Genomic DNA, 18420 nt, shown 5'->3' with positions numbered 1-18420 from the left:
GCCATATAATATCATATAATCTGTATCTGTCAAAACAACAAAGTAGATCATCATAATACATGCAGAAAAAATAAGAAGATGGCCTCCATGAGCGGTGCCACGGGTCACCCCTTCATTGGCACAAGGAAAATAGCCCAACAGGAGATGGAAAGTCTAAAATGTATTTATATTTTAGCGAGGGGTAGCAATGGAGATTGAAGGGGTCACCCCCAAATGACTTCCCTGAGATTGCTCTCTCTAAAATTATTTAAATCTTTATATTTCAAGTAAAAAGGAGCCCGTTGGCACTAAAAAAAAGTTTTTCTGAATGATTTATTTTTCTTTTCTCCTGCATGAACAGGTCTGCTCGCTTTATGAGTAGAAATAACTTTTTTCCTAAGTAGCTAGATAAAAATGGAAAAGGTACTTTCTTGTATTGTACCGACGGACATGGGCTTGCCAGCCTCGTACAGGGCACAGGGTAAGTTTTAGGGTCCTGCATGGTCACAACTTCTGTGTTGGGGCCTGATGAGTAGTAAGTCAAGAGGAACCTGAAGAGACACAGAAAGGGGTCCCCGATTCTGGAGAGTCACAAGAGAAAGGAGTGTCGCGAACTCGCACGCAGATCTATTACGGAGACTCAGGGGGTCAGAACAGGAGGGGACCCTAGGTCAAAGGTGAAAACTGATAACATTAATGAGCTGCAAGCTTCATACTAACATGCATGTTTCCTTTCATAGAAGGATTTTGCCCTCCTGACACCACGTCTCCAAATGTGATGACCCCCTGCCTTGTAAATTGTGGTAACTGCAAGGAAACGGAAATGTGCTGTTCTTCTGGCTGCATGAAAGTATGCAAAGAAATGACTAAAGGTATCGTTCCTTTCACTCCTTTTCATCCTCTGTGCTACACCAACAGTATGTATCACTGAACTCATGCTCACTATGACTGTTTGGAAAGGTGTTAATGTAAGAGTCCCATATGGCTGCAAGCAATCACCCTGTGTAGATCTAAATCCTCCATCAGCTGGTATTGCTCTAGCAACAGGTGTCCCGCATTAGGCGGGGTTGACGGCGCTTTATACCACATTTAGTGAGGAAATTGCCCTTTTCATGCTCTGGCCCTCCATGAATTTCCCTGGGAAGCTGAGGCCGCATCAGCATTTCAGTGTACAAGCACCCAAATTACATTCTTAAAGCTGAGTCCTGGGAACCAAGAGGGAACCAGGGCTGATATGTAGGCACAGGGTTGACCAATGAGAATGAGAGTCAGGCACGGGGTTCAAGAGCATGCCCAATGAGTTGGTAGGGCTGAGGCCAGTGTTCGTCACCCCAACTAGAGTCTGTATCCTTGGCCCTGCAATCAGCAGACGGGGTAAGGGTGCAAAACTCAGGATACATGAGCTGGTGCAGAGCAAAGAACAGATGGGTGAGCCTCGCTCCAGGACTCGGAACATAGATTGAGGTGCAAGGCTTGAAAGTAAGATACAGTTCAGTGCTACTATGGTCATCGTTAAAGTGCAAGGAGTTAGACACATGGCAGAGCTAAGGTAACCGGGCACAGGTGACAGAATCTGGATGTATGCCAGCTGCTACAGCTGGCATACAGCTGCTACAGCTGGCATACAGCTGCTTTCTCATTGGGACCCCTGCTCCCGCTTCCCCACTTTCACACCCGCCGGCTTCTCTTGGCCCTGCGCCCTCACCTACCAATGAGGCAAAAAATCGAGGGGTCATCTTCGACTCCACTCTCTCCTTCTCTTCTCACATATCAGACATCTACAAAAAGTCCCACTACCAACTTCACCTCCTCAGAGGTATTCTACCTTTTCTCACTTTCCCCCAGAGGCTCACCACCTCGAGAGCCTGGTTGTCTCTAGGATGGACTATTGCAACAGCCTCTTTCTCAATCTTCCTACTTCTACCCTCCATCCTCTACAACTCATCCAGAACAGAACAGCAAGACTTATCCTTGGCCTCAACCCCAGGGACCGCATCTCTCCAGCACTTAAATCCCTCCACTGTCTCCCCGTGGCTGCAAGGATCAAGTTCAAGACCCTCTGCAAAATGCACAAGGCTTTCTGGGGCCAGGGCTTGTACTATCGACAACACTCTCTTCCTAAATACTCTCCCTCTCCAGTCCTCTGCTCATCCTCCTAAAACTCTCTGCAGATGAGCCGCTTTCACAAACAGAGATTTGAGGGTAGATTGCTATCCTCTGCAGGTGCCTTCCTCTGGAACCACCTCCCTGCCTCGCTCTGTCTTGAGCTGGAGCACCTTAAGGTACGGAAATTCCTCAAGACCTTCCTCTTCTGTTCCTCCTACTCTCTCCTTCTCCCTTGCTAACCGCTGTTCTTTTTCTCCCCTTATCCTCCCTAACTCAGGTCCCAAGCTCCCCGCCAATATTTTGCACTTGCCTCCTAGCCACAGCACTATGTTCAGCATTACTGCCCTTTCAGCTTACGTTCCATGAGCAGGGTAACCTCTCTGCACTTAACGCAGGGCCCTGCTGGACTGGACTCGTTTACTCCCCTTCATCCCCCTTCCTCGCACCTCTGTCTGTACGCATGCATAACCTAAATGTACTAGGACTAGTTAGTGCGTCTGTCCTGTTACTCCCCCCCACACTTTTTGTCCCCCCTCCCTAGCTTGGTCGCAACTGTAACACTTCATGCACTTGCACTAGGTGAAATGCCGTCAGGCCTAGTATGCTAGTTTTTCTGTTAGATCATTGGGAAACTTCAAGGCCTAAGAATGATTACTGTATTCTATTGTTCCCTTCCCGCCTTGAAGCGCTTTGAAGCACTCCACCTGTGTATAAGTGCTATAAAAAAACAATTTCAGGAGGTTCAGATGCGTTTTAAACAGAAAGCCATTGATTTTACTGACACATGTGCCTCGTCTTTGAGGAAATCAGTGAAGGTCTCCCCATCTACAGTGTTAATCAGTGAAGGAGGATCCAAAGGAGAGAGCTACAATTCTTAAGTGTGTCCAGGAAAGGACACCTGCCCAGAAGGAATGACAAAGGCTCTGGCTGGGATTCAGGGACAAACAGCTGAATTTAATATGGTTTCTGTATGAATTGGGAGAATTCGACCCATAGATAAGTGCAATGAAAACCAATCTTAATGAGACATGCTACAGCAAGATTCCTGTGGGTGGCATCACTTCAGCTTGTGTGGCGCTGGATGCTGGACCAGACTTGTAATGTTTGCTGCGCAGGACAGTAGTGTTTTCCTATCTTTATACATATTCAATACAAAGATTCAACAGAAAGCAAAACCCTCAGTGAGTTGGGACCCATTTCACTAAGAGTTCCACCTTATTGGGAACCACATATTATGCATTTCGTAGAGATGCCCAATTCAAATGGTTGCCCCTGTTATGTGCCTTCAAATATATGGTGGGATTAAGCCTACTATGGGATGGGCAATTTATTTCTGGATAATGCACGCCTCCAAGTTAATGCCTTTGGGGAAGGGCATTACCCTGAGCGATTATGACCCATTCCCCAGTCTACAAGGCCATAGGCACTTTGTGGTAGAATACAATACTGAATGCTCCATCCGTGGTTAGCCTGCTGTTGGAGTGGAAATCTTGGGAATGAGGCCAATAACAATGATTAGCACTCTGTCGTCCATTCCAGCCAATCAGTGTGCTAGGGACATAGAATATATTCGTCAGGTATCATTTCTGCATACCATACGTGGATGCCCGTCCAATCCCATCCTTGATTACAAGGACATTCTGCATTTTTTATGTTGTCTCCCAGATCCCACTTTGTGGTCCTTGAAAATTGCTGTGGGTTGACTTCCCATGCTGGGAGACAAGTCAGCAAGACAACCCTTAAACGTCCAATCCAGCTGTAGCATTTGGATAGAAGCAACTCGGGCAATGCCCAGATACGGTGGCCAACTTAACAAAATGGTTTCCCAGGACTCTTTAGATCCGGTAGTGCATCAGATGCAGTTTGCGACATGCGCGGTTCCAGCCGGCATCATTCCTGCATACCTTTTCCTCCACCCCATACACTTTTATGGTAACTTAAATCGCAAAAGGCCTTTTAACACAAGCACAGCACAAACAAAGATTACATGGCTGTCATGCATAATTGCAGACGAATTGCAAACGGCCTGGCTCTTTTCCCACTTTTTCACAGAAGGTTTGCTGCATAAAGCACCATTTAAAACCATTATTTTTGGGGTCCGTCTCCTAGACTATGCTCAGTCACTCTGGAATATTTGTGGGCAATATTTACACCCCCTTTCCCCCCAACTAAAAAGAATTCACCAGCCTCCACTGGATTCATGTGGTATTTGCAATGGCTGGGCAGCGTGGGGGGGTCTCTTTCAGGTGGATTACAGTACTAGATCCTGTGTGTTTGATTTAACCTCTGTCAATGGTTCCCTTGTTATATGGGGACAAAATGCATATATAAAACTATTTATATTTTGAGCCTCTGTGGGGTGGGAGGGGAGGTTATTCTTTCCTAGAGAAGTCTGGATTTAATAAGCTTTTCACTTAAGGAGAATGTTTACGGGTGAGGCCTAATGTCTTGAAGTATTTCAATTGCATTTAACTTTAAATCCAATGCATCAAAAAGTACAAATCAACATTTAACGGCAAAGTAGAGAATGGCGTCAGCTCAAGGTTTGGGGATGCCCACACAGAGCCCTTTCAGATATGCATGGCCGCAGATGGCGAGTCCGACTGGCTTTACACTGATGCTTGTGGTCATTCATTGGCCATTGCCCATTACTGTATAGCAATGGTCACGTGTATGCAGCGTCAAGTACGGAGCACGTCTCCAGCATCATCGCTCACATGCACAACCCACGGATGCACAGAACTTTAGTAAACTCCCCTCTTCACACTTGCACTCACGCCGGATTCTTTTGAGCGAGTATAACCCGCCACAGGCTGGGGGACACGAGGAACCGGACACCTGCCCCCTGCTCCACACTGGACCAGTCACTGCACGCACCACGCGCCTCAGGACCTACCTCGGTGCAACCCAGCTTCAGCCACACGTTTCTAAGGCCAGTTGGGCACAAACAGAAAATGTGCATCCAGTGCACTATTTAATAACCAACCAGGCTGTGGTCTACTGGATACCTGATCTCTGCAGCGACTGCTCTTTCAGGCATAGATGCAGCACTGCCAGAGTATACCAATGCCAACAGTGCCCGATATGTTGTTATGTTATGTTACTTGGCATTTATATAGCGCTCTATATATCATTGGTATGACCTCAAAGCGTTGGTAGGTGGAACGCCCTAGGGAACCGTAGTTCTGGTCAGTAGAGAGAGATGTTGTCGTAGGATGCGTGGGTGCACCAGATATATGTCCAGCTGATGTAATTGTCGGATGGTAGCTGCATCCTAGCTATAGGTATGGTGCTGAAGATATTAGTTGGATGTGAGCGGTCTGGTGGGTGGACACCCAGACTGGGCTCTGGCTGTGTTAGGCCTGAAGAACGCATATGTGAGCAACATGGCCGTAATGTGCTCAGCTGGCTGTGTTTTATTAGGGTGATGAGGTGATCATGGGGTCGTATTTGTATGTGAACAGCTAGGCCGAATTAATCAGGGGTATAGCTGTGTTCTAGTTGAATGATGGTGTATAGTAGAGAGTAAGCGTAGTGATGTGATATGATGGTTATCTTTAAAGCGCCCGAGACCAGGCACGTGAACAGGATGGCAGGAAACAGGGCGACAACACGGACACATGGAGGCATGGGGATGGGCTTACAGCGACAGGAGGGGGGATACGGATATATAGCAACAGCATGGGAAGAAGGAAATCAGGGTACATAGTGATACACCTGTAGGGCATGTTAACATTTACATTTGCATTTCTATCCAGATGCGATTCAGGCTAATGTTCAGAGCTCCACCCAAGTGTAGGACATGCCAACATTTGCATTTCTGTCTAGAAGCGACTCAGACTAACAATCACAATCCTGTCTGGTCTGGCGAAGGCTAACGTTCACAATTCCAAGAAGGTGCGGCATTGCTAACAATCACAATCCGGTCTGGGGCAGGCTAATGTTGAGAAATCTAACCAAGTGTGGCATTGCTAACATTCAATCCTGTCTGTGTCCGGCGCAGGCTAATGTTCACAGTTCCGAGTGTGGCATTGCTAACATTCAGAGTTCTGAGGTAGGATAATGTTGAGTGGTATGGGTTTTCGCAGTAAAGTAATTGCTCTACTCCCCGCCCATGGCACACTGACTTTTGGGTTGCTGCGGGTTGACGGCTGGTCGCTGGCTTCACTGGCTTCCCCTGCGGACACCTGCTGACACTTTCTGGAGCCGCCCTTTGCCTTGGGGCCGCCCTTTGCCTTGGGGCCGCCCTTTGCCTTGGGGCCGCCCTTTGCATTGGGGCCGCCCTTTGCCTTGGGGCCGCCCTTTGCCTTGGGGCCGCCAGGCAGAGGGCTGCCCTAGGAGGGACAAAAAATAATGGGTGAGTCTGCCAATCAGAGGCTGTGGGTGTGGCTCGGAGTTTCCTATAGATTGGGCAGCAATGGTGGAGCGAGGACCAGGGCAGCACTCATCTGCTTCTGTCGGTGGGAAAGACGGCCAGCAATGGGGTCTCAGACCCTTGCAGGTGTAGTATCGGGGCCTACGGACCAATGGGGAAGGTGCAGGCGGGATGGGAGGAGGGTGGAGACAGGGGATTGGAGGGACAAAGTTTGTATTGGCGAAGGGAACGGAAATACCAAAATATAAATAAATAAAAAAGAGAAAAAAGGGGGAGGGTTGTGTTTGCTCGCGGTCACTGGGTGCCGAGAAATGTGCGGATAGGTCCCCTTATGGGGTCGGAAAGCGGCACAGCACTTACCCTGTGTGCAAGGACCACACTAGCAGAAAAGAAGATGCAGTATACCAATGCCAACTGTGCCCGATTCAACACCCCTTGCCACTGACAATGTATCTAGTGCTTGTTAAAGGCTCACTATTGATTCGCAAGTAATGGAATATCAGGAGTCTTGTATAGGGCCCTGCTGCTGCTATAGGGGGCCTTCCTGCATGTGGATCTGTAAGAAAAAAAAAGATGGGGCTCATTAGTGGGACCCCGGGAGAGGCAGATGTGACACCAGTGGTGCCATGTTGCATTGTCAAAATAATCACCAGCAGCATATTCAACGTCTGGATAATGATGTCAATGATTTTATGCTAGAGAAGTTTGTGTTCAATATGGTGAGAGGAATGAGAGTGAACCCCCATTAGACTCATATGCCATGTTCACCTCCATGCCAAATTTCCCAGTTCCATGCATGGCACATCGAGCCAGTTCTGAATTTTGTTTCCAATTGCATGCTGGAACTTGTAGTTTCGGGTTTCCCATTGTAAGGGTGGGCCTACAAGTCCTAGCATGCCGTGTGAGAATAAAAAACAGGACTGACTCAAAGATTCCACATGAAACTGGGAAACGTGGCAGCTATGTGTTCAGATGGGGTTCCCTCATTTCTTGCACGTGGTTCCTTGCGTTTGCTAGACCACCCTGAACCAGCACACTTTAATGTAACTTTTTTCTTTTGCAGAGAGACCAGGATATTGCCCACTTAACTTTCTGAAGTGCGCAATTCGCGAGATTCTTTGCAAGGATGACCTCGGCTGCAGTGATACTGAAAAGTGCTGCATTTCTAAGTGCAAAAGGCAGTGCGTGCCCCTTCTAACTGGTGAGAAAACCTGGAGAGCCGAGGGGCCAATCAGTGTCAGGGATTTGAGGGCACGGTAACACGAGGCATGCAAAGAACAACCCGGGGCAATTATAGCGACTTCTGAGCAGGTGCAGTCAGACGCCAGAGTTGTGAGCAGGCGAAAGTCAGAAGTTAGCGAGTTGTGAGCAGGTGCAGTCAGAGGCCAGCGAGTTCTGAGCAGGCGAAGTCAGAAGCAGGCGAATTCGGAAGCGCAGTCAGAAGTCAGCGAGTTCAACGCATGCGCAGTCAGAGGCCAGCCGCGCAGTGTGGCCTGGCAGGGAAATCGGGAGGAACTGGGGACACATCCCAGCAGAGGTTCTAAGAGTAAACTCAGCTAGTATTTTCCTAAATGGCATTTTCATTGCTATGTAGGAGAACCATTAGAGGCTGTGTTGTATTATTTTAACCTCTGCAAATAGAAATTACATGTTTAATGCACGATTATTCTACATATAAACTAGTATCCAATGCAGTAAAATATAAAAAGAAGTAGGGCCTTGAATGCAATGCAAATGAGGGGGTGGGGGTATGGGGTGAGTGTAGAAACCCTCACGCATAATGATTTTGTGCTGGAAGGACCTCTTTAGTTTAACGTTATCAGAGCCCAGGGAGCTGAGCGCGACTCAGATTTCGTCCGTAATTGGAATAATTTCCATTTTGACAAGTGGTTTTGTTGAGATTTGTTTTACCGTTTTTTTTTGTGGCACATTATTTGAAAACGCATTTCTTTGGTGAATTCTAAGTTTGTTTTCGAATTTTTGAAGACTTTTTAACAATCTTTCTTAATTTCTTTCCTGGCCACCTTTAATTGATTCCTATTATAAAGTGTTATGTACAGGCCCCTGTTGTATCCCTCACTGGCTGTTTTCCTGCATTCTGTGTTCTTTCCGTTGCCCTTGATCTTTCCATTTGTTTTATATTTCAATCTTTAATGTATGTGACATCCGGTAATTCCCCCTTCTTTTTCAAAATTATATTGTCCCCTTTTCCCTCCAAGCCTGCCCCCTCGTGCCCCTTTTCTTCCACTCACCCCTAGCCTTTTCCCTAAACGTAATCCTGCCTCTGTAATCTCTGGTCTAATTTTGCTGAGTTTTAATTTTCCAAGGCCTCCCCTGGTCCTCCTAATGTAACCCTAAATCCACCACACACACCCAGTGCTTCATTCTCCACCCTAAATCCGCCACACACACCCAGTGCTTCATTCTCAACCCTAAATCCGCCACACACACCCAGTGCTTCATTCTCAACCCTAAATCCGCCACACACACCCATTGCTTCATTCTCAACCCTAAATCCGCCACACACACCCAGTGCTTCATTCTCAACCCTAAATCTGCAACACAAACCCAGTGTTTCATTCTCAACCCTAAATCTGCAACACAAACCCAGTGTTTCATTCTCTATTGCCTCACATTTCCCTTGTCCCTATTTTGTTGTTGTTGTTGTTTTCCCGATCATGGCAATTCAAAATGATGGTAATCTCTTGGACTGGTAACATGTACACTTTGTCAGATTTATGTTGTTATCTACAGCATCATTAAGAAAGTGGAACAGAGATTCACACATTATCTCACACAGGCTGTGTTGTAGTTGTCCTTGGTGAGGTCTGGCCGTGTGTTCTTAAGAGCTCTGCCAAATAATCAAAGCAAGGGTTTCACGACCTGCTTAAGCACTGAGCCCTGGGTCTGCAGCCTGGAGCTCTTCGTTTGTTTTAGACTAAAACTCACATGATCCTTCACCATTCATTATGCTGGTTATGGCCGATGGAAGTTGTAGCCCAGCACATCTGGAGAGACAAAGGTGGCAGACACTTGCACTAGACCATACACTAATCACGTATTTTACCAATGGAGGGTAAGTCCCTTGTCCCTGATCAGAATATCTCCCTAACAGTGCCATATAGTACGGCTGGTACTTTTATATCACAACCGAAGCAGACTAAGGCCCTTCTGTACCTGGGTGGGACTTGATGCGCCTTAACTGGGACAAGGTTTAAGCGCCTTGAGACTACAATGGTGGTGAGGTGGCGCAGTATAAAAAAAATAATGGATACCAGTTATATCAAAGGGCTTCGGACCTGGGCCTCTCAAGGACCATGAAACGCATCAAATTATTGTTTAATTCGGCAGAGAGATGTGTTATTGAGTATTAATACTGCACCCATCGTCGCTGTAGAGGTCTTATGCCACCTTATCCTTGTCAGAGAGGTAACTTTTTGTGACTTTGCCAGGGTGCCACTAGACCTCAGTGTGTGGGTAGTAAAGGGGAGGTTTGGGGGCTGGGATGGATATGAGAATGAGAGTTTAGCCATCAGAAGAACAAATACAGAAGGGAAAGGATATGTGGGATGAGGAAGAGTTAACATGGTTGTGATATAGGGATGCAGGGTTCTTAACCCTGATTAGTTATCGGTAAGTATGAAAGGACGTTTCAGAAATGTAAAGCTTGGTTTAAAACCAAAGCTCGAATCTAAAGGCAACATCTAGACCAGATGATACATGGTACTAGATAAAGTTGGTGTGTGGTTGCGTGATGGACTTGAGATTTGCTCAAGCGGGCCCTTCCATTATGGAGGCTATCCAGTGGTCGAAGTGTACAAAAAGAAGTAGTGGAGCTATGTTCCCTACTGGTCTGCACCGCTCCCCGCAAACCCCATCGCCACACCCCCTCCCATGCACAATATAAACCCCCAAATGCATTCGCCTGCAGTTTAAGGGAATGTTCAGTGCACTGCACTGAAATTGCAAGTTTCAACTGCTTCCTACACTTTCATTTTAAAACGAAACAGTTCCGGAACGGTTTCTTTTTAAAATAAAAGTATAGGAACGGTAAAACTTCATTAAAAGAAGTAGAGGAGCACCGCTCCCGCCCACATCGACCACTGAGGCTATCATCAGAATCGTTTTTATCAACGAATGGCAGAACTGGTTTTGCCAAGCCAGCTGACCGATGTTTAATTGCCAAAAGTGTGTAGTGTATAGATGAATGCTTTGGAAAAACATGAAGTAACCATAACGAGTGGGGAAGAGGGGCAGCAATGAAAATGAGCCCAATAATATTAAGTTCCAAAGCTGTGAGCCAGGTATCATTCATCATGTTTAAGGTAGCTGTCTATTTAGATAAGGACTGTAATGTCCTCCACATGCATTAGTCTTCCCTTTAAACCACTAGATGGGTAAACGCTACATATTTCTTCTGCAAAGCATTTTGGATTTTGAATTGCAAAACAAATGGATGGTTGCTCCGAGAGTATCTCAAAAAGGAGAATATACTACAACTAGTCAATGTGTCTGGCGGGAAATTGGCAAAAGGGCATTTGTCTCTTCCTCCACTGCACATATTCTAAGAAACAGCTCCCGCCAGCCCTCTCCGGCATAGGCAATGGTGAGGGATCATGGGAGTCATTGTTCAAAATGTCAGAAGATTCAGAGATTGCAGACCCCTAGTCTAAGTCACAGAAACCTAGCTACATGCAAGATAACATCACCATAGACTTTTCTTGATACATACAAAATGTGGTATTCTTTTCTCGAACTTGTGAATACAGAGTAGAACCACAGATCCAGGACCTAACGAGGCATCATCAGGTGAGCACCAAGACACACCACATGAACCTCCTGGAGCGTTTCTTATGCCTTTAATAAAACCAAGTAACCCGATCATGGGTCCTCTGGCCATGGAATCCCCAACCATACAGGAGGAACAGACATAGTGGAACAAGTGCTCTTCTGGTAGACCACATCTCCCACACTGACTGGAAAGTTCTGGCCGTGGAGTGCAGGACACGCAACACACAAACTTCAAGTGCAGTAGTTTCAAGCAGCACTTAAAGGTGAGCGATATATTTCTGCTGAGAACTATATGTCCACTGGCTGTCGTCCGGCACAAACTGCATATCTCCCTCCCATCTATCGTGATGTTCAGTGTTTATACAGGTGTCACCCCGAGTGACTGCAGTGTATAGTCCAGACTAATCGTCGCCCTCCCCGAGCTACATCCGTAGCAGCAAAAAAACTCCCAGAGGCAATTCACCGCCAATGGTCTTGAAGCCCTTTACGGTAGTGAATGTTACTCTGGGGAATACATTACCGAATGTACTCCGCTCTAGCCTACCTAGAGTTTTAATTTAAGAGTAGCTCAAATGAATTGGGAATGCAGAGGACCCAGACCAGAGGATTCAGCAGAGCAGAGGTAGTACAGTTGCTCCAACTAAATTTCCCTAACAAGTTCGGCCCAAGCCAGACCGTTACATTGAATCATATTACTATCTGCATGGTAGGCCAATACACATCCCAGGACCTAAGAGAAGCACATAAGCCTCACATGAGGTCAATCAGGTAAAGAGAGGGAACCAGCGAGAGAGGCAAGGAGCCTGGTCTAGTAAATAATATTTCCAAGTCTGGAACTGAAAACCCTTCTGTCGTATGGCAACCCAACTGTGCACGTTTACCTGCCCAGATAAGCTGAATTAGTAAAACACAACGTTTTGTGAAACATGCTTTTCGCAGGACCAGCAGGGAACAGGATGTTTAGTAACGGAGAAACTTGAGAAGGCGGTCTATTTTAACTGATGCAACTCACCCGATAATTGACAGTTGGGGGTTAATCCCTTAGCCTATTTGAGAATCAAATTTGCTGATCATGGTCATGATGTTTAATTTATTTTATATTATTTAGAGAATTTATTATGCAAGGACCTAGCTCCAAGAAGCAGAGGATCTTTGTATATCAGAGGTTGGTGGGAACACGTCAGTAGTCAGTTACAACAGGGTGGAGGTACATTACAATTAAGCAACAGGGGCAGTAATTAAAGATTCAGCAGGACAAATGGGGATGGGATCCAGGATGTTATGGTGAGTGAAAAAGATGCTCCTTGAAGAGGTGGGTCTTGAGTTTCTATCTGATTTGCCTGAGGGTGTGTGCACGTGTAATGTTGATGCATGTGAGATTTCACAGCCTTGGGGCATACATTAGAAAGCCTGTTTCTTGATTTTTGTTTTCCTTTTTGCATTTTGGCATTCTGGCTTCTTTTGAAGTGTTGGCCTCCAGAGATGGTGGTCTTGTTGGCCAGGTGGGAGGGCACTTAAAAGGTGACCGACTGCTCAGTAAATAGTGTAGCTGGTCTTGAAGGCGATGCGTACTTGTAGGGGCAAACAATGTAGTTCGATGAGTGTGGGCGTAACATGGTCAAAATTGCAGAGGACCTTTATGACGGGAGCTGCAGCATGTAGTATTTTTCTCATTGCTGACAGGATGGAGGTGTTTAGGTTGGTGAGAGCGTCTTTTACTGTCCAAGATCTGAAGTTGTTATTGTCTGAATGAAAGGGCTTGATTTTCCGGTTGTATATCTCTGTGCACTCGGTGCTCTTAGTTGTTGCAGGTGCCTCGCAAGCACCCAAGACAGTGTGCTAAGTGACCAATACCTGTGCTCCAATCTGAACATTTGAAGCCCCCATGTCTGTGAAAACAGCATTGGTACAGGACATTGTCTGCCCCGTGTCACTGACCTAGCAAAAGTGCACCACCACCTCACAAACGAAGCCACAGACAAGCTCCCAGTTAATCTTCTACAATTGGGTCTAATACAATAGGCAACCAGAGGTATTCCTCTGTGAGACACTGCAGCAAAACTCTCAAAGCATGTCAACATATTGATTCACAGCTGCCGTATAACTCCAACAGCAATATTCAGTGGTGATTCCTCCCAAATTAAAGCAAAACAGAGGGGTTCCCTCCCGCCCTACTGCCCACAGCAATCAAATGCTCTGGGCTTCCGCACCTTTCCTACCACTGGGTCCCCGGCAGACAACTTAAAACTGTCACCCCCCATTCGAATACACCCAGTAGTGTGTCCAGCCTGTCGGGCATCTAGGTGAAGGGCATACAGCAAAGGGTAGCTAGCCCCTATTTGCCTGTTCACCCTCCCCCAGACCCCTTTGAGACAAATTGCCATCACCATCCCTCTGGGGGAATATGATGCTCACCAATGCATGAACCACCATACACATTTGCTTGTTTTAAAGGCTAGTGACCCTATGAGCTCTACTGTGGCTGCCAGTGGCTCTAGAGCTGTTCTTTTGAAGTTTGAGTTGCTAGTGGCCTACGTGGTTAGGCCAAGCAATGACACATCTGACACTATAGAATTGGGTTTCACAAGAGATGGTTCTATTCCGTATTAGTACCCAGGAGGTGATGTACTGGCACCTCTCAGCCGATCAGGAAGCTCAGAAGGTTGGCTTTACCTCATGGTATTTGCTCCGCTCGAGCCTGTTACTCGGCCCACAGGCTATTTCCTGACCTGCAATCCCCCCTACCTTAGCTGTTATTGCTTTATTCAGATAGGGTAGTGGTTTTACCAAACACCTATAGGAAGCATCCATAACTAATAAGGGTGTTCCTATAGCAAACAGTTCCAGGGATGGATCAACGCAAAGTGCGGTTTTCTCCAGGTGTTCCTCATGTCCACATGTCCAAACAGTAATGTTCTTAGCCTATGCTTAAGAGTCATTGTCCCTTCAGGATCCCCCTAGTCCACAAAGTAATGCTCAGTGAAATGGTCAACAGAAAATACCACATTCTAAAGTTAGAAAGCCCGTAGGCTTATGGCAACCCTAAGCTATGCAGCAAATGTTCCAGTGAGGGGCCATGAAAAGAGCTCACCAATCCTACTCTCCAATATCCAAACCTAGTCCAATACAACAAAACATACAAGTTCTCATAGGAAGGCTTTTGCAAGGATTGCTCCCAGTTTGGACTCTTTAGTCCTTCTAAAGATAAACAGAGCAAAGCCCATGACAAAGCACTCTTTGACATGGACTTCATCCAAAGAGTTACGGACCCCACTCATGTCAAACAGCATATACTCGACTGGATAGCTGACCACAACTGTTCCGTCGATATCAGCTCCAGCACCCCCTGCCCATGGACCGACCATCACCTCCTAACTTCTTCATCCGCACGGTAATCAAGCCCATACCTACTAAACCAGTTCCCCCAGCGATGGCTAGATCCTCCAGGCTCCTCACTAAGGAAAGGCTAATCCCGCTCCTTAAGGCAGCCCCAGTGCCAAAACCCCCATTCTCCACAGACCCCGTAGAGTTGGCAGACTTGTACAACACTGCTATAAAAACAGGCCTGTACACCATTGCACTACTATTGCCGAAAAAAGCGAGAAATAAAAAACAATGTAACTCATGGTTTACACCAAAGTTACTAGACCTTAGAGCAAAGAAGTGACTGGCCCTCACAACATGGAAATCCCACCCATCTCCCACCTCTCTAGAGGCATACAAAACACTTGCCTCTCAGTACAAAAAAGAAATCACCACAGCCAAATGTTCATCATACAAAAAAATGTTAAAAAAATATATTTTGTTTTCATTTTGTTTTCTTCCAAACCGCCCCAGGCATGGCCAGAAACCGGCCCCCACTCCCCAGGGACGATTTCGGCCCGGCCACGGGCCGCAAGGCCGAGGGGCCAATCCGACCCTGCTGGCATCCCCGCCAACAAACACAGAAGAAACAGTAAAAGATGAAGCATGGTGCATCACCACTCAAAATGCCATCATAAATAAAATAAACACCCTCCAAGAGAAAATAAAAACTGACCTCAATGCCCTCCCGAAAACCAACACACACTCTACATCAAACTGTCATCCCGACAAAAAAGACAACCAACTATTCTCATTCAGAGAAGTGACTGAAACAGAAGTGATAGCACTGATGAACGGAATCAAACCCTCCTCCTGTAAGGGGACAAATGCCCTGCATTCCTGATTAAAGATTGTACAGAACCTCTAGTCCCTTTTCTCACTGCTTTCATCAACGCCTCTCTATCTTCAGGTTTTGTTACCCCCTCCCTCAAAGAATCCTGGGTTCACCCGCTTCTGAAAAAAACATCACTTGATCCAGACCAACCAAACAACTATAGACTGATAACCACCATCCCTTTTTTGCTAAAAAATATTAGATAAGGCAGCCTACCAACAGATTCAACAATACCTGGAAAACAAAAATATCTTTGGCAAAAGGCAATCAGGCTTCCGCCCATGCCACGGGACCGAGACAGCCTTACTAGATTTAAAAATGCAGTTGCAGCAAACCATGGACCAAGGAAAACCAGCACTGCTCCTGTTCCTAGACCTCTCCGCTGCATTCGATCTTGTGAATCACAAGATCCTCTGCAAACATCTCAAAGATGCTGCACAATTTTCCCAACAAGCCACATCCTGGATCACCTCTTTCCTTGAAGGAAGACTCATGAGCGTATTCTCCGACCAGGACTGCGCAACCCCCACCCCCATCCACTGCGGAGTCCCCCAGAGATCCTGCACTTCACCCACCCTTTACAACATCTTCACCCTTCCTCTTTACAACGACCTTGATGATCACGGCATAGCATACACTAACGATGATACTCAGGTTCTTCTCCCACTTATTGGCTCTTATGAACAAGATGCAGCCCCACTCAACAAGATCTACTGTATCATCCAGGCGTGTATGGCGGCTAATGGTCTTTGTCTCAATGGAGACAAGACAGAAATATTACTGTTAGGTCCCAAACAAGTCCTCAGCAAACTGGATAGCAAGTATGGATCCTTCGACATTGACAATACGACCATCACCACTGCAATGGCTGCCAAAACTGTAGGGGTATACCTAAACTCCACACTTTCCATGTCACGCCAAGTGAATGCGATAGCATCCTCTGCGGCACTAACAACTAAGATCATTAATGCTGTGAAATCCTACCTCTCCCTTAAAAACTGCCTAGCCATAGAAAGGGCCACAGTGGGAGCTAAGTTAGACTACTGCAAAGTCCTACTCCTAGGCACATCCTCCAAAACCCTGAATAAACTACAAACTACACAAAACAACGCACTAAGAGCAGCCCTCAGCATTCCCAAGAGAGAGCACATCTCCCAGGCTAGACGAAACACCCACTGGCTCCCAGTGAAAGAGGGCATGTCTATCCCAAACAGACCGCCTTAGCTGTCAGAAGCTATCCACAGAGCCACCTCCAACAGACCTAAACGGACCCAACACTGCAACCAGCTCATGGTTCAAGACTCAAAGCAGGAGAATCCAGCTTTGCCGTCCTAGCCCCCAAGAAATGGAATGCGCTACCACCCACCCTCAGGAAAGAGCCCTCAATCTCCCTATTCCGTAGGGCACTCAAAGCACAACTCTTCCACTAGCTCCCCTCCCCCCAGAGGGTGGACCCACATGCACCGCTACTGCTGTATGTAATGCCTCCTTGTAGCTTGACCTGCATCTGTTCACTAGCCTGAAATAAGTATGCTGTATCTCACTATGTAAACTGTATGTTCTGCCCAAGCCAAGTATCCTGTAACAGTGCCACAATGCCCCTGGGCCGCTGGCGCTTTATAAATCCAAATAAATAAAGTATGAAGCCGCAAAAGAACTCACCCAGGCTTCTCGCTTCTCTCCTCTCAGGCTTCACCTTAGCATCCTAGCTTTTACTCCAGGTCTCCCCATAGACGCTGATCTTTCTCAGGATTCAATTAACTTCTTCCCTTCAGGCTTTCTTCTGATTGTACTGCTTGGCTTGGGAGACTCTACTCTAGGCCCATGTATGCATTCAGCCTACCCTCTCATTGGTCAGTGCTCTGAGTTACCTTCTTCCAAATCTACTGCAGGTTTACTTCCTCCAGGTAGCAGTGTTCCTGTATACTCCGGGATCAATGTGAAGCTCCCTGGCTTCCCGACAGCTTTCCCTTTCCTCTCGTCTCATTATCCTTCTTTTGTAGCCCCTTTGCAGTTGCTCCTGGTTGGGCACTCGTGGCATCCTACTGTCACTAGGAATGCTTTAAATCTCACAGCTTCTCCACCCAGTTGCAGGGTTTGTGGTTGAACCATTCCCTCACGTGGTGAGTTCAGCAACTTCCTTTATCCTGCTCGCAAGTTTAGAATGTTAATTTGTAAACATTATGCTGGTTTGACAAGGCTTGGCCTGCCCGCTTCCCTGCAGGGTTTGATTGCAGATAACGTGTAAGTAAAGCTGCTCCAGAGTTCTTCTGTCTCCTGGGAAATAGATTATCACCATTCCCGTACAAAAGTGTTTGAGAGCTTTACACCAGGTTTTTTCTGGTATTCCCTCATAGATTCGTTTGAATGCCTTTGAGCCAGAGATCTGCCACACTTCTGAGCATATCATACTTCACCTGCTTAAAGGTCAAGTCTGTGGGATCCCTCTCCTTCCACCCTCTGGGGTACACATAGGGGAGCAGCGGAACAACTTGAGTCCCTAGCGGCTCACCCCTTCATGTACTATGATGTTGAATTCATCCAATTCTCCTATCTTAAAAGAAGTACAATTTGGTTTTCAGTGACCATGCAACCTGTGCATTGGTCCTAAACGCCCAGAATCCTATACCTTGGTTACTAGTGACCCTGTAAACACTAATTCGGTTGTTAGTGACCCTTTAACCTGCGCTGCGGTTGCTAATGACCCTAGAACCTTTACTTTGATTGCCACTGGCGCTGCAAAGTATACTTTGGTAGCTAGTGACCTTGTAGCCTGTCATGGGGTTGCTAGTGAGCCTATAACCTGTAATTTGGTCACTAGTGAAGCCGTGATCTGCAGGCCTCTTGTGACTCTGTGACCTACTATGGATTCTAGTGGCCCAGCAAACAGCACTTTGTCGCTACCTCTTCTTTGGTCATCAGTGAACCAGTAATTTATACTTTGGTCACTAGTGACCTACTGGGACACTAC

The 18420-nt window shown here is 46.6% G+C and overlaps 1 protein-coding gene across 1 annotated transcript in view; it reads left to right on the top strand.

Annotated features, from left to right (window-relative positions):
* LOC138580568 (WAP four-disulfide core domain protein 5-like) overlaps positions 1–18420 on the top strand; it is a 51898-nt gene that overhangs the window by 26867 nt on the left and 6611 nt on the right. The window contains exons 2-3 of the mRNA XM_069651216.1: positions 720–851; positions 7524–7661. Of these exons, the coding sequence (XP_069507317.1) occupies positions 720–851; positions 7524–7661 (270 nt within the window). The remainder of the gene's footprint in view (positions 1–719; positions 852–7523; positions 7662–18420) is intronic.

This window comes from Ambystoma mexicanum, chromosome 3p, assembly GCF_040938575.1.
Source record: "Ambystoma mexicanum isolate Mex_15411 chromosome 3p, UKY_AmexF1_1, whole genome shotgun sequence".
In the NCBI taxonomy this organism is placed as follows: Eukaryota; Metazoa; Chordata; class Amphibia; order Caudata; family Ambystomatidae; genus Ambystoma; species Ambystoma mexicanum.
This window is presented reverse-complemented; position numbering and strand designations above follow the sequence as displayed.